This window comes from Pan paniscus, chromosome 1 (assembly GCF_029289425.2).
Source record: "Pan paniscus chromosome 1, NHGRI_mPanPan1-v2.0_pri, whole genome shotgun sequence".
NCBI classification, from domain to species: domain Eukaryota; kingdom Metazoa; phylum Chordata; class Mammalia; order Primates; family Hominidae; genus Pan; species Pan paniscus.
Genome location: NC_073249.2, coordinates 180,835,252 through 180,851,683, shown reverse-complemented (window position 1 = coordinate 180,851,683; position 16,432 = coordinate 180,835,252). Strand labels below are relative to the sequence as shown.

General features: G+C 41.0%; 1 protein-coding gene across 4 annotated transcripts in view; it reads left to right on the top strand.

Moving 5' to 3' along the window:
- MAST2 (microtubule associated serine/threonine kinase 2) overlaps positions 1–16,432 on the top strand; it is a 238,055-nt gene that overhangs the window by 155,926 nt on the left and 65,697 nt on the right. For all 4 annotated transcript variants that reach the window (XM_008965226.4, XM_008965228.4, XM_034964012.3 and 1 more), the window contains exon 5: positions 3,400–3,491. In XM_008965226.4, coding sequence (XP_008963474.4) covers positions 3,400–3,491 — 92 coding nt within the window. The remainder of the gene's footprint in view (positions 1–3,399; positions 3,492–16,432) is intronic.

Below are 16,432 nucleotides of genomic sequence, written 5' to 3'. Positions count from 1 at the left end.
AACTCTCAGAAGTTTCCTCATGACTATCTATAATCGATTCCTTGCTTCTCATTGGGCAACTACTAATCTGCAGTCTGTCACTATAGATTAGTTAGCATTTTCTATAATTTTATATAAATGGAATTGGATCAACTAAACAATTTGTCCTTGTGAGTCCCACCAGTGAAATTTCTTAATTGTGGTGGGTCAAATTCAAATTTTATTTTTTTAGTGGTTCTACTTTTGAGAAAATTTTTATTTCACCTCTCCCAATGGATAGATGTTTATTTCAAGATACATTGCAACCTATTGTCAACACTTCAAACCTGCCAATCATTGACTTCTTGAAGGAGTGTAATTTGTTATCTATGGCTCCTAAATGTTCCTCATATCACCAACCCTTACTGTGGGTGGTACAATGCCAGTATAATAAAGACAGCTATTCATGGAAATTTGTTCACTGCAATTGCCAATCAGCATGAGTCTGTCTTTGAAAGGATTATTTTTTCACAAAATCCAGCATTTCCCTGAATAAGTGGCTTCATCTTCCCTTGTTATGGTCTATGGAAGTCACAGAGAGAGCAACTACTGCTGTTACTGGAATTTCAGTCCATACTGTGGTCAGTGTCCACAATTTCTGTCACAAAGTATGCAAGCATTACTTTGAACTACATCCGATACAGCTTAGTGGTTTAGGTCATTACTTGCAAATCAGTGAGTCCTGTTTTAGCCACGAAATCAAGTGTCACTATAGCCATGCTCTGGAGAGAGAAATAATGGGCTTTTGGTATGGTGGATACACCCATCAGCCAGCTATTGGTTATTTGGAAATTGTTGGTGACTGTTCTGCCCAAACCTTGCCACCTATTTTGCAGTGCCTAGTTGAGCACAGTTCATATCATCTCTTGGCATACATACCCAAAACATCTAGTGCTATTGAAATAAATGCAAAGCAAAGTGCAAGACCATGAGAGGAATTCGTCACAATGTGTTGGACTTGTATTTGGTTGAATTTATGTGGGATGATTGACTTGGAAATAATGTTTTCAATTCCCTTTTAGTGCATGTGTCAGAACAGTCTCCTGTTAAGTAACATTATGTTTGACTTTTGTTTTTAGTATATTTTAGTATAAATATCCAGGGACAAATTTTTTGATTGAATACACCTGAGAGGCAAATTGTTCAACTCATCCATGAAAGCATACAACATACTCTTTTTTGTCTGGCATCTTGCTTTCAGCATAATTATTTGTGAGATTCATCCATTGTGTGAATCAATTATTCATTCCTTGTTATTGCTGAGTAGAATTCCATTATGTGGATATACTGTGATTTGTTTGTCACTCATCTGTTGGTGCATATTTTAGGTGGTTTGTAGTTTCGGGCTTTCACAAATAACAGCATATAAGTGGATCCTGCTATTTTATCCAGTCTGACAATCTCTGCCTTAACTGGCTATGTACTTAGAACATTTATATTTAATATGATTATTGGTATGATTGGGTTTAAATATGTTATTTGTTTTCTAATTGGCCCAACTGTACGTGTTCTTCTTTTTCTGGCACAATCATTGGCTCATTGTAGCCATGAACCCCTGGAGTCAAGCAGTCCTCCTGCCTCAGTCACCCAAGTAGCTAGGACTATAGGCATGTGCCAACATGCCCAGCTAATTTTTTTTAATTTTTATTTTCTGTACAGATTTGAGGAAGGAAAAGGGGTATTGGAGGTTTAAGGAGAAAATGTGAATTAGTTGTCTTGGAGAGTGAGCAAGCACATTACTCTGGTAAATGTGCTAAGATTGTCAGGCAGTAATGAGGCCCCACTTGATGTTTGTCACTGTGAATATAAAGACACATCAGCGAGCATGATTCTGGGTTTTTCTTCAGTCACTCTAAGTTCCCAGGTGCAGTTGCAAAATAGATGGAAAGCTTGGTTGTAAAGGGTTGGGATTTCACCAGGACTTTGGTGTCCTTGGGAGGTAGCAACGTTTCATTTGGAGCTAGAATTTAAAGCAGACACTCAGAAGAGAAATTGGGGATATAGGCAGTTTACTGATGACATACTGAGTTCAAGGAGGCAAAGTATAAGCTTTTCTCAAAGGTTCAGAGTAGTGGGAGACTGTCAGGTTAGAGAGTGGAAGGCATTCCATGGTGACTGAGGTAGTTAGGGGTATGGGCATGATTGGATTCCTCCTGATGGTTTCTTAGGGGAAAATGGTTATCATTTCTAATGATAATCTCTTTCTTGAGATTGATCTCATTCCTTCCATCAGCCCTACAGAGTCTGGCTGTGGCCTTCCCCATAGCTTCTATAACCTACTTTTTCTGTCATTCTCTCCTCCTGTCATCCACTCTTGACTTCTTTGCTATTTCTTGAACATCCCAAATTTGTTCTTGTCTCAGTGCCTTTACCTTTACTTTTCTCTCTGCCTCTCAGCTCTACTTTTGTCTGAGTCCTTCATATCATTCAGCTCTCTCATCAGATTTCACTTCCCTAGTTAGCACTCCCACACCAGTCTCTTATTTCCTTTCTCCTTTTCTCCCTCTCCCTCCCTCCCTCTCTCTCCCCCTCTATCCCCCTCTCCCCCTCTCCCTCTCTCTCCCTTTTTCTGTTCTTTCTTCCTCTTCCTTTTCCCACAGCACTGTTCACTCCAGTTATGAGGATAGAGACTGTTCTTTTGTTCCCTACTGCTTCCCTCCTAAGACACTGCCTAGTGTGTAGTAGGTGTTCAATAAATATTTGGATAAATATAAATGGCAAACTTCCCTAATGCCTTCAAAAGATAGACTGACTTTCAAATAAATTAATATGGACTTTTCAGTAATAGATGTTGCATGAAATGGCTTTTCATCACCATCTGGTTTTCTCCAACCAGAAGAAAAAGCTTCAGGCATTAACATGTAGTGGAAAGCCCGTTTATAGAAGAAACCCAGGGCTGTTCTGACATTTATTCTGAAATGAGAATATTACTTAATTCACGGACTAAACGTTCTAAAAATAATAATTTCATAGATTAATAGTTTTGGGGGGTTCTTAGAGAATATGAGAATATTTTGACTTGTGCTTTTTATTTTGTAAATCAATTTGCAGTGGTCATTCTTCATTAGATACTGTTTAAAACATGGTTTTTGCCCATAGGGAGCTCCTTGTGTTTGCTTGGGAAGTAAAACTAAACATTGGAAAAGCACAGTGGCAATACAAGATGAAAGTCAAGGCAGTGAAAAAAGTTATTCCAAGGAGGAACACAGTGCTTTATGGAATCTAACTGGTGCCGAGTGTAATTGCTGACCCAGTTCAGTTTAAAGAAGTATACTGTGCGGCCCGTGAAATGGTGTCCCTCTTTAGTTCCTTAAAAACCACTCAAGGTCTCTGGGCCCATGGTGTGGCCCTATTATAATTCATATTTTGTTTTCATTGCAGTTGTCGGACAAGTAACCGCAAGAGCTTGATTGTGACCTCTAGCACATCACCTACACTACCACGGCCACACTCACCACTCCATGGCCACACAGGTGAGTGCTTGAAGGTTAAGAAAGGTTGAATGAAAGAGTGGCCACAGATGCCCAATTTCTTTCCTACTTCTCATGTTGTGCAGTTCCGTATATTACATTGTCACTTTACTTGGCTGACTGAAGCAGACAGAGCTCATGGGCTTGCTTTCTGTACGAGAATGAGTTAGCCTGCTTTTGACTCTTAGTTGTTTCTTACCTTGTTCTCTCAACATTCCTTTTAGTCTTGTACATATCTTGGGGCCAGGTATGTGTCCTGGGTTTATGGCCTCTGTTCTAGTGTGTTCTAGTGTGTTACAGCTCCATTCGTCTTGGGTCATTTGATGAGGAGTCCACTAATATTTTGTACTACCATGCCCAAGGATTAGGGCTCACAGAGAGGGTTTTTCGTCTAATGGGACTCCTGTTAACCTTCCTGCTCTTAGATTAGGAGATAACAAAAGCAAGAGGAGTATGTGTTTGTTTGTTTGTTTGTTTTTAAATAGAAACGAGGTTTCTCTATGTTGCCCAGGCTGGTCTTGAAATCCTAGGCTCGAGTGATCCTCCCACCTCATCCTCCAAAGTACTGGGATTATAGGTGTGAGCCACTGCACCCGGGTTGGAGTATTTGTTTCATAATGATACTGATATTACATACTGGAATTAAAGCAAATGACCTCATGGATTCAGGCTGCTCTAGCCCTGGAATATGGGCTCTTCCCGACAGTATAAGGACTGATTTACATGGCTCCGAAGAATAGATAAAAATTATGAGGCAGCTGGGCACAGTGGCTCCCGCCTGTAATCCCAGCACTTTGGGAGGCTGAGATGGGCCAATTGCTTGAGCTTAGGAGTTTGAGACCAGCCTGGGCAACATGGCAAAACCCCGTCTCTACAAAAAATACACAACTTAGCCGGACATGGTGGTGTACACATGTAGTTCCCGCTACTTGGGAGGCTGAGGTGGGAGCATCGCCTGATCGCCTGAGCCCATGGAGGTTGAGATCATACCACTGCACTCCAGCCTGGGCAGCAACAGAATGAGACCCCATCTCAAAAAGAAAAAAAGAAAAAAGAAAAAAAATACGAGGCTTCCATTGATTCTGGCACATTGTCCTTCCCAGAGAGGGGCAGAAGAAAGACCTCATCGGAGTCAGCCATGTGCTTCTGTGTAGAAGGTATATTCTTGTATCCCAGGGGAACCAGGCCACGGGACTCAGCTTTGCTGAAAGGACTGCAGCACTTCTGTGCAGTTCATTGCTACACTCTTTATAATGGAAGATCTAAACCTACAGTTAGTGGCAATTGACAGACTTAGAACTGTTCAGAGCTTGCTGCCTGGGCATAGAAAGCCATGGTCACTGTTGTCCTAAGCCTGGACCTTGTCTGTCTTTGGGCGTTAAAGCAGGATATCAAAGCAGTGAAATGGGTCAGCATCAAGCTGAGTAAGATGTGTATATTCTCCATGGATTTGTTTCCTTGCTCACAGTTTACTGTCTTTGGAGGGAGAAAGTGAGGGTACATGTGGAGTATTTGAGGGTCCTGAGAGTCTGGTGATTCTGAAACTGAACTTTGTCCTTGGGAGAAGGATCTCACCTTCTTTGGCTCAGATTCTCTTAGCCTAGAAGCCAGCCTTTTAGTGTGATGATGGCCCCTTTCCAAGAATCAGTAAATCTCTCAATCACAAGCTGTCACTTTAGAAGATACCACCAAGAGAACAGGGATCCCAGGGAACTGGAGACATACTTGACCTTTAAAGCAAAGCTCTCATTGTGCTTAGGTGCTTTCCTCTAAAAAAATTGACTGAGATTAGCTGGATTAGCTCAAACAGCACATCCTAGATTTTTAGAGAAACTCAGCATACATCTATCTGACCTGACCTTTTTATCATATAGGAATAAATTTAACATGTCTAGACCTTGTATATAGTTGCACAACTAATGTGAGTACTGAGCAGTAGTTACTACTGGCTGCTCTTCTCTAGATGATTATCTCTCTATTTAGATTCTCCACAGTTAGCATTTAGAACTAAATCTTCCTACTCAAGTGGCTTTGATTGAGAACACCACCTGGCCTTTTCAGCCTGCCTGGATCTGTAGACTCCAGCTTTGAGTTAATGTGTGTAACATGCTTAGTACTTTACAAATGTTAGCATCTGTATTATCTCTTAGCAAATCACTGCAGAAAATCTAGGGGGCAAGAATGGACATAAAAGCCCAGTTTGTGACTGTAGACTATACTTATCCAGCTGTTGAGACAGGCAGCACTGATTGTTCCACGCAGATGCCACATGGCATTAGATTATATCCTCAAATCTTTTTTTATAGATAATTTTATTATACTTTAAGTTCTAGGGTACATGTGCACAACTTGCAGGTTTGTTACATATGTATAGATGTGCCATGTTGGTGTGCTGCACCCATTAACTCTTCATTTACATTAGGTATATCTCCTAATGCTATCCCTCCCCCATCCCCCCACCCCACAACAGGCCCCGGTGTGTGATGTTCCCCTTCCTGTGTCCAATGTTCTCATTGTTCAGTTCCCACCTATGAGTGAGAACATTCGGTGTTTGGTTTTTTGTCCTTGCGATAGTTTGCTGAGAATGATGGTTTCCAGCTTCATCCATGTCCCTACAAAGGACATGAACTCATCATTTTTTATGGCTGCATAGTATTCCATGGTGTATATGTGCCACATTTTCTTAATGCAGTCTATCATTGTTGGACATTTGGGTTGGTTCCAAGCCTTTGCTATTGTGAGTCGTGCCGCAATAAACATACATGTACATGTGTCTTTATAGCAGCATGATTTATATTCCTTTGAGTATATACCCAGTAATGGGATGGCTGGGTCAAATGGTATTTCTAGTTCTAGATCCCTGAGGAATCGCCACACTGTCTTCCACAATGGTTGAACTAGTTTACAGTCCCACCAACAGTGTAAAAGTGTTCCTATTTCTCCACATCCTCTCCAGCACCTGTTGTTTCCTGACTTTTTAATGATCGCCATTCTAAGTGGTGTGAGATGATATCTCATTGTGGTTTTGATTTGCATTTCTCTGATGGCCAGTGATGATGAGCATTTTTTCATGTGTCTGTTGGCTGCATACATGTCTTCTTTTGAGAAGTGTCTGTTCATATCCTTTGCCCACTTTGTGATGGGGTTGTTTGTTTTTTTCTTGTAAATTTGTTTGAGTTCTTTGTAGATTCTGGATATTAACCCTTTGTCAGATGAGTAGATTGCAAAAATTTTCTCCCATTCTGTAGGTTGCCTGTTCACTCTGATGGTGATTTCTTTTGCTGTGCAGAAGCTCTTTAGTTTAATTAGATCCCATTTGTCAATTTTTGCTTTTGTTGCCATTGCTTTTAGACATGAAGTCCTTGCCCATGCCTATGTCCTGAATGGTATTGCCTAGGTTTTCTTCTAGGGTTTTTATGGTTTTAGGTCTACCATTTAAGTCTTCAATCCATCTTGAATTAATTTTTGTATAAGGTGTAAGGAAGGGATCCAGTTTCAGCTTTCTACATATGGCTAGCCAGTTTTCCCAGCACCGTTTGTTAAATAGGGAATCTTTTCCCCATTTCTTGTTTTTGTCAGGTTTGTCAAAGATCAGATAGCTGTAGATGTGTGGTATTATTTCTGAGGGCTCTGTTCTGTTCCATTGGTCGATATCTCTGTTTTGGTACCAGTACCATGCTGTTTTGGTTACTGTAGCCTTGTAGTATAGTTTGAAGTCAGATAGCCTGATGCCTCCAGCTTTGTTCTTTTGGCTTAGGATTGTCTTGGCAATGCGGGCTCTTTTTTGGTTCCATATGAACTTTAAAGTAGTTTTTTCCAATTCTGTGAAGAAAGTCCCTGGTAGCTTGATGGGGGTGGCATTGAATCTATAAATTACCTTGGGCAGTATGGCCATTTTCACGATATTGATTCTTCCTATCCATGAGCATGGAATGTTTTTCCATTTGTTTGTGTCCTCTTTTATTTCATTGAGCAGTGGTTTATAGTTTTCCTTGAAGAGGTCCTTCACATCCCTTGTAAGTTGGATTCTTTGGTATTATATTCTCTTTGAAGCAATTGTGAATGGGAGTTCACTCATGATTTGGCTCTCTGTTTGTCTGTTATTGATGTATAAGAATGCTTGTGGTTTTTGCACATTGATTTTGTTTCCTGAGACTTTGCTGAAGTTGCCTATCAGCTTAAGGAGATTTTGGGCTGAGACAATGGGGTTTTCTAGATATACAATCATGTCATCTGGAAAAAGGGACAATTTGACTTCCTCTTTTCCTAATTGAATACCCTTTATTTCTTTCTCCTGCCTGATTGCCCTGGCCAGAACTTCCAACACTATGTTGAATAGGAGTGGTGAGAGAGGGCATCCCTGTCTTGTGCCAGTTTTCAAAGGGAATGCTTCCAGTTTTTGCCCATTCAAAACTGGCTGTGGGTTTGTCATAATTTATTGAGAGTTTTTAGCATGAAGTGATGTTGAATTTTGTCGAAGGCCTTTTCTGCATCTATTGAGATAATCATGTGGTTTTTGTCTTTGGTTCTGTTTATATGCTGGATTACGTTTATTGATTTGCGTATGTTGAACCAGCCTTGCATCCCAGGGTTGAAGCCCACTTGATCATGGTGGATAAGCTGTTTGATGTGCTGCTGGATTCAGTTTGCCAGTATTTTATTGAGGATTTTTGCATTGATGTTTATCAGGGATATTGGTCTAAAATTCTCTTTTTTTGTTGTGTCTCTGCCAGTCTTTTGTATCAGGATGATGCCGGCCTCATAAAATGAGTTAGGGAGGATTCCGTCTTTATTGATTGGAATAGTTTCAGAAGGAATAGTACCAGCTCCTTCTTGTACCTCTGGTAGAATTCAGCTGTGGATCCATCTGGTCCTGGACTTTTTTTGGTTGGTAAGCTATTAATTAGTGCCTCAATTTCAGAGCCTGTCATTGGTCTATTAAGAGATTCAACTTCCTCCTGGTTTAGTCTTGGGAGGGGGTATGTGTCGAGGAATTTATCCATTTCTTCTAGATTTTCTAGTTCATTTGCGTAGAGGTGTTTGTAGTATTCTCTGATGGTAGTTTGTATTTCTGTGGGATCGGTGGTGATAACCCCTTTATCATTTTTTATTGTGTCTATTTGATTCTTCTCTCTTTTCTTCTTTATTAGTCTTGCTAGCAGTCTATCAATTTTGTTGATCTTTTCAAAAAGCCAGCTCCTGGATTCATTGATTTTTTTGAAGGGTTTTTTTGTGTCTCTATCTCCTTCAGTTCTGCTCTGATCTTAGTTATTTCTTGCCTTTTGCTAGCTTTTGAATGTGTTTGCTCTTGCTTTTCTAGTTCTTTTAATTGTGACGTTAGGGTGTCAACTTTAGATCTTTCCTGCTTTCTCTTGTGGGCATTTAGTGCTATAAATTTCCCTCTACGCACTGCTTTAAATATGTCCCAGAGATTCTGGTATGTTGTGTCTTTGTTCTCGTTGGTTTCAAAGAACATCTTTATTTCTGCCTTCATTTCGTTATGTACCCAGTAGTCATTCAGGAGCAGGTTGTTCAGTTTCCATGTAGTTGGGCGGTTTTGAGTGAGTTTCTTAATTCTGAGTTCTAGTTTGGTTGCACTGTGGTGTGAGAGACAGTTTGTTACAATTTCTGTTATTTTACATTTGCTGAGGAGTGCTTTACTTCCAACTATATGGTCAATTTTGGAATAGGTGCGGTGTGGTGCTGGGAAGAATGTATATTCTGTTGATTTGGGGTGGAGAGTTCTGTAGATGTCTATTAGGTCCACTTGGTGCAGAGCTGAATTCATTTCCTGGATATCCTTGTTAACTTTCTGTCTCATTGATCTGTCTAATGTTGACAGTGGGGTGTTAAAGTCTCCCATTATTATTGTGTGGGAGTCTAAGTCTCTTTGTAAGTCTCTAAGTTAAGGCCTTGCTTTATGAATCTGGGTGCTCCTGTATTGGGTGCGCATATATTTAGGATAGTTAGCTCTTCTTGTTGAATTGATCCCTTTACCATTATGTAATGGCCTTCTTTGTCTCTCTTGATCTTTGTTGGTTTAAAGTCTGTTTTATCAGAGACTAGGATTGCAACCCCTGCCTTTCTTTGTTTTCCATTTGCTTGGTAGATCTTCCTCCATCCCTTTATTTTGAGCCTATGTGTGTCTCTGCACGTGAGATGGGTTTCCTGAATACAGCACACTGATGGGTCTTGACTCTTTATCCAATTTGCCAGTCTGTGTCTTTTAATTGGAGCATTTAGCCCATTTACATTTAAGGTTAATATTGTTATGTGTGAATTTGATCCTGTCATTATGATGTTAGCTGGTTATTTTGCTTGTTAGTTGATGCAGTTTCTTCCTAGCCTCGATGGTGTTTACAATTTGGCATGTTTTTGCAGTGGCTGGTACCAGTTGTTCCTTTCCATGTTTAGTGCTTCCTTCAGGAGCCCTTTTAGGGCAGGCCTGGTGGTGACAAAATCTCTCAGCATTTGCTTGTCTGTAAAGTATTTTATTTCTCCTTCACTTATGAAGCTTAGTTTGGCTGGATATGAAATTCTGGGTTGAAAATTCTTTTCTTTAAGAATGTTGAATATTGGCCCCCACTCTCTTCTGGCTTGTAGAGTTTCTGCCGAGAGATCAGCTGTTAGTCTGATGGGCTTCCCTTTGTGGGTAACCCAACCTTTCTCTCTGGCTGCCCTTAACATTTTTTCCTTCATTTCAACTTTGGTGAATCTGACAATTATGTGTCTTGGAGTTCCTCTTCTGGAGGAGTATCTTTGTGGCATTCTCTGTATTTCCTGAATTTGAATGTTGGCCTGCCTTGCTGGGTTGGGGAAGTTCTCCTGGATAATATCCTGCAGAGTGTTTTCCAGCTTGGTTCCATTCTCCCCATCACTTCAGGTACACCAGTCAAACGTAGATTTGGTCTTTTCACATAGTCCCATATTTCTTGGAGGCTTTGTTGATTTCTTTTTATTCTTTTTTCTCTAAACTTCTCTTCTCACTTCATTTCATTCATTTGATCTTCCATCACTGATACCCTTTCTTCCAGTTGATCGAATCGGCTACTGACGCTTGTGCATTCATCACGTAGTTCTCGTGCCATGGTTTTCAGCTCCATCAGGTCCTTTAAGGACTTCTCTGCATTGGTTATTCTAGTTAGCCATTCGTCTAATCTTTTTTCAAGGTTTTTAACTTCTTTGCAATGGGTTCGAACTTCCTCCTTTATCTCAGAGAAATTTGATCGTCTGAAGCTTTCTTCTCTTAACTCATCAAAGTCATTCTCCATCCAGCTTTGTTCCATTGCCGGTGAGGAGCTTCATTCCTTTGGAGGAGGAGAGGCGCTCTGATTTTTAGAATTTTCAGTTTTTCTGTTCTGTTTTTTCCCCATCTTTGTGGTTTTATCTATCTTTGGTCTTTGATGATGGTGACATACAGATGGAGTTTTGATGTGGATGTCCTTTCTGTCTGTTAGTTTTCCTTTTACCAGTCAGGACCCTCAGCTGCAGGTCTATTGGAGTTTGCTGGAGGTCCACTCCAGACCCTGTTTGCCTGGGTATCAGCAGCGGAGGCTGCAAAACAGCAAATATTGCTGAACAGCAAATGTTGCTGTCTGATCGTTCCTCTGGAGGTTTCGTCTCAGGTACCCGGCCGTGTGAGGTGTCAGTCTGCCCCTACTTGGGGGTGCCTCCCAGATAGGCTACTCGGGGGTCAGGGACCCACTTGAGGAGGCAGTCTGTCTGTTCTCAGATCTCCAGCTCCGTGCTGAGAGAACCACTACTCTCTTCAAAGCTGTGAGACAGGGACATTTAAGTCTGCGGAGGTTTCTGCTGCCTTTTGTTCAGCTATGCCCTGCTCCCAGAGGTGGAGTCTACAGAGGCAGGCAGGCAGGCCTCTTTGAGCTGTGGTGGACTCCACCCAGTTCGAGCTTCCTGGCTGCGTTGTTTATCAACTCAAGCCTCAGCAATGGTGGGCGCCCCTCCCCCAGCCTTGCTGCTGCCTTGCAGTTCGATCTCAGACCGCTGTGCTAGCAATGAGCGAGGCTCCATGGGCATGGGACCCTCCAAGCCAGGCGCGGGATATAATCTTCTGGTGTGCCGTTTGCTAAGACCATTGGAAAAGCGCAGTATTAGGGTGGGAGTGACCCGATTTTCCAGATGCTGTCTGTCACAGCTTTGCTTTGCTATGAAAGGGAATTCCCTGACCCCTTGTGCTTCCCGCATGAGGCGATGCCTCGCCCTGCTTCGGCTCACGCTCGGTGCACTGCACCCACTGTCCTGCACCCACTGTCTGACAAGCCCCAGTGAGATGAACCCGGTACCTCACTTGGAAATGCAGAAATCACCCGTCTTCTGCGTCGCTCACCCTGGGAGCTGTAGACTGGAGCTGTTCCTATTCGGCCATCTTGGAACCCCTCAAATCTTATACATCCTGAAATTTACATCCACAGGATATGCCATGACGCTTTACTATCACTTTTAAGTTTTGAATCTGTTGAATAGTATGAGGCCTGTTAATTTGAAAGTAGGTTCATTTATTCCATACAGTTCAATTCAGTATTAAATATCTACTACATAAGTAGGTTACAGTGTCAGTAATGTCAGTTCAGTAGGTACATACCCAGCCATTCGAGAAATGGAAACTCCCTACCTTATTTTTTTTTAATTAATAAACTTTATTTCTTAGAGTAGTTTTAGGTTCACAGCAAAATTGAAGAAGATACTGAGATAAACCATATACCCCCTGCCCTCACCTGTATATAGGCTCCCCATTATCAGCTCCCTACCAGAGTGCTGCATTTGTTACAGTTGATGAGCCTACACTGACACATCACCCAGGCACTAGTTTACATTAAGATTCACTGTTAGTGGTATACATTTTGTGTGTCTGGGCAACATTATCATTTACCATTATAGTATCATACAGTCTTTTCACTGTCCTAAAAATTATCTGTGCTCTGCCTATTTATTTCTTTCTCCCCTTAACTCCTGGCATCCAGTAATCTTTTGACTGTCTCCACAGTTTTGCCTTTTCCAGAATGTCATATAGTTGGAATCATACAATAGCCTTTTCAGATTGGCTTCTTTCACTTAGTAATACGTACTAAAGTTTCCTCCATGTCTTTCCATGGCTTGATAGCTCATTTCTTTCTGAATAATATCCTGTTGTCTGGTTATACCACGGTTTATTTTTATCCACTCACCTACTGAAGGGCATCTTGGTTGCTTCTAAGTTTTGGCAATTGTGAAAAAGCCGCTATAAACATCTGTGTATAGGTTTTTGGGTAGACGTTAATTTTTAACTTATTTGAGTAAATAAGGAGCACAATTGCTATATTGAATGGTAAGAGTGTATTTGATTTTGTAAAAAACAAACAAAAAAAACTCTTCAAGCTGGGCGTGGTGGCTCACGCCTGTAATCCCGCACTTTGGGAGGCCAAGGTGGGCAGATCACTTAAAGTCAGGAGTTCAAGACAAGCCTGGCCAACATGGTGAAACGTCATCTCTACTAAAAATAGCCAGACATGGTGGTGTGCACCTGTAATCCCAGGTACTTGGGAGGCTGACGCAGGAGAATCACTTGAACCAGGGAGGTGGAGGTTGCAGTGAGCCAAGATTGTGCCACTGCACTCCAGCCTGGGCAAAAGAGTGAGACTCTGTCTCATAAAAAGAAAAAGAAAAACTCCCAGGCTGCCTTCCAAAGGAGTGGTACCATTTTACATTCCCACCAGCAGTAAATGAATAGCTCCTGTTGCATCATATCCTTGCCAGCATTTGGTGGTGTCAGTGTGTGGATCTGGGTCTTTTTTTTTTTTAGGCAGGGTCTCATGCCATCATTCAGGTTGGAGTATGGTGGCACAGTCACAGCTCAATACAGCCTTAAGCTCTCAGGCTCCCAGATTTTGGCTATTCTAATCTATGCGTAGTTGTATCTCATTTAATTTTCAATTCCTGGCAGAGCACGATGGCTCACACTTGTAATCCCAGCACTTTGGGGAGGCCCAGGCAGGCTTTTTTTTTTTTTGAGAGAGAGTCTCACTCTGTCGCCCAGGCTGGAGTGCAGTGATGCAATCTTGGGTCACTGCAACCTCCACCTCCCGGGTTCAAGCGATTCTCCTGCCTCATCCTCCCGAGTAGCTGGGACTACAGGTGTGTGCCACCACACCCAGCTAATTCTGTATTTTTAGTAGAGATGACGTTTCATGTTGGCCAGGCTGGTCTTGAACTCCTGACCACAAGTGATCTGCCTGGCTCAGCCTCCCAAAGTGCTAGGATTACAGGCGTGAGTCACTGCACCTGGCCTTGCATATAACTTTTGACTGCCCCGAAATTTAACTACTAATAGCCTGCTGTTGACCAGAAGCCTTACTGATAACATAGTTAATTAACACATAATTTGTATGTTTTATGTGTTATATACGATACTCTTATAACAAAATAAGCTAGAGAAAAGAAAATTTGTTAAGAAAACCACTGGAAGAGAAAATATACTTACTGTTCATTAATTGGAAGTGTATCATCATAAAGGTCTTTGCCTCATCATCTTCACATTGAGTAGGCTGAGGAAGATTAAGGATTAGTCTTGCTATGTCAGGAGTGGCAGAGGCAGAAGAGGTGGAGGAGGTGGAAAGGGATGCAGGAGTGGCATACAACTTTTACTGAAAAAATTTGTGTATAAGTGAACCCGTACAGTTCAAACCTGTGTTGTTCAAAGGTCCACTGTAATCCAAATCAACCTTCAAATACCACTATACCACTTTGCCTTATGGATGGCAAAATACACCTAAATCCTCTCTTCAGTACCTTGTAATTTTGCTGTCATTCATTTCACTTATATATAAGCACATGTGTGTACGTGTGTGCATAATGTATGTAAAAGCATACCTAATCACATACATTGTTGCTGTTACAGATTAAGCACCCCCAGTCCAAAAATCTGAAATCCAAAATGCAAAACTTTTTAAGCACCAACATGAACCTCACAGGAAATGCTTGTTGGAGCCTTTTAGATTTTGGGCTTTCAGATTTGGGATGTTCAGCTGGTTAGTATAATGCAAATATTTCAAATTCAGAAAACAAATTTGAAATTTAAAACACTTCTGGTCTGATAAGGGATACTTATCCTATATTATGTTGAACAGACTTATCTATTAGACAAATTAAGAATAAGAAAAACAAGTATTTAGTTTACCTTCATCACTTCTCCAGTGTGCTTGCTTGTTTCATGTAGAGTTCACTTTCTCCCCTATATAATTTTCTCTCTGAACAACTTCTTTTAACATTTCTTGCAAGGCAGATCTACTGCTATAAAATCCCCCATTTTTTGTTAGGGAAAATCTTTATTTCTTCTTCACCTTTGAAGTATAATTTCACAGGGTACAGAATTTTAGGTTGCTTGCTTGGTTTTTTTGTTGTTTTTTTTTTTGTCTCTCAACAGTTTTAATATTTCACTCCACTATCTTCTTGCTTGTGCGGTTTGTGAGAAGTTGGATGTAATTCTTGTCTTCGCTCCTCTGAAGATAAGGTGTTTTTTCCCTCTGGCTTCTTTCAGATTTTTGTGTACCTTTGGTTTTCTATAGTTTGAATATGATATGTCTAAGTGCAGTTTTTTTCTGAATTTATCCTGCTTGGTATTTTCTGAGTTTCCTGAATTTATGGCTTTGTGTCTGACTTTAATTTGGGGAAATTTTATGTCATTATTGCTTCAAATAATTCCCTTCCTTTCTCTCTTTTTCTTCTTGTATTACTGCTGCATACGTATCACACGTTTTGTAATTGTCTCACAGTTCTCGGATGTTCTGGTGTTGGTTTTTTTTTTCGGTCCTTTTTTCTTTGCTTTTTAGTTTTGGAAGTTTCTGTTATCATATCCTCAAGATCAAAGATTATTTCCCCAGCAGTGTTCAGTCTATTAATGAGCCCATCAAAGGCATTCTTCAGTTCTGTTACAGTGATCTTTAACATTTTCTTTTGATTCTTCCTTAGAATTTCTATTTATATTATCCATCTGTTCTTGGGTGTTGTCTACTTTTCCCATTAAAGTGCTTAGCATAATTAATCATCGTTTTGAAAAATTCCTAGTCTGATCATTGCAACATTCCTGTCATATCTGACTCTGGTTCTGATGCTTTTTCTGTCTCCTCAAACTATTTTTTGCTTTTTAGTGAGCTTTGTAATTTTTTTGTTAAAAGGTGGACGAGATGAACTGAGTAAAAGTAGCTGTGATAAATAGGCCTTTAGTAATGTATTGGTAAGGTGTAGGGGAGGAGAAGTGTTCCATAGCAGGGATCCGCAACCCCTGGGCCACGGACCAGTACTTCTCATGGTCTGTTAGAAACCAGGCCACACAGTAGGAGGTAAGTGTCAGACAATCAAGTGAAGCTACATTTGTATTTACAGCCACTCCTTATCACTCACATTACTGCCTGAGCTCTGCCTCCTGTCAGATCAGCTGCGGCATTTAGATTCTCATAGGACCATGAACCCTGTTGTGAACTGTGCATACAAGGGATCTAGGTTGCACACTTCTTATTAGAATCTAATGCCTGATGATCTGTCACTGTCTCCCATGACCCCCAGATAGGACCATCTAGTTGCAGGAAAACAAGTTCAGGGCTCCCACTGATTCTATATTATGGTGAGCTGTATAATTATTTCATTATACATCACAGTGTAATAATAATAGAAACAAAGTACACAATAAATGTAATGTGCTTGAATTATCCTGTAAACCCCTTGCCTCCCCACTTCCTGGTCCATGGAAAAATTATCTGCCATGAAACCAGTCCCTGGTGCCAAAAAGGTTGGGGAATGCTGTTCTATAGTCTTGTGACTAGGTCTCAGTCTTTTGATGAGCCTTTGTCCCTGGACTGTGAACTTCTCCAGTGCTTCTCAGTATTTCCCCCACACCGTAGCTGGGACAGGATCGTTCTTGGCTGCTGGAATTGGGTATTTCTTCCCCCAAG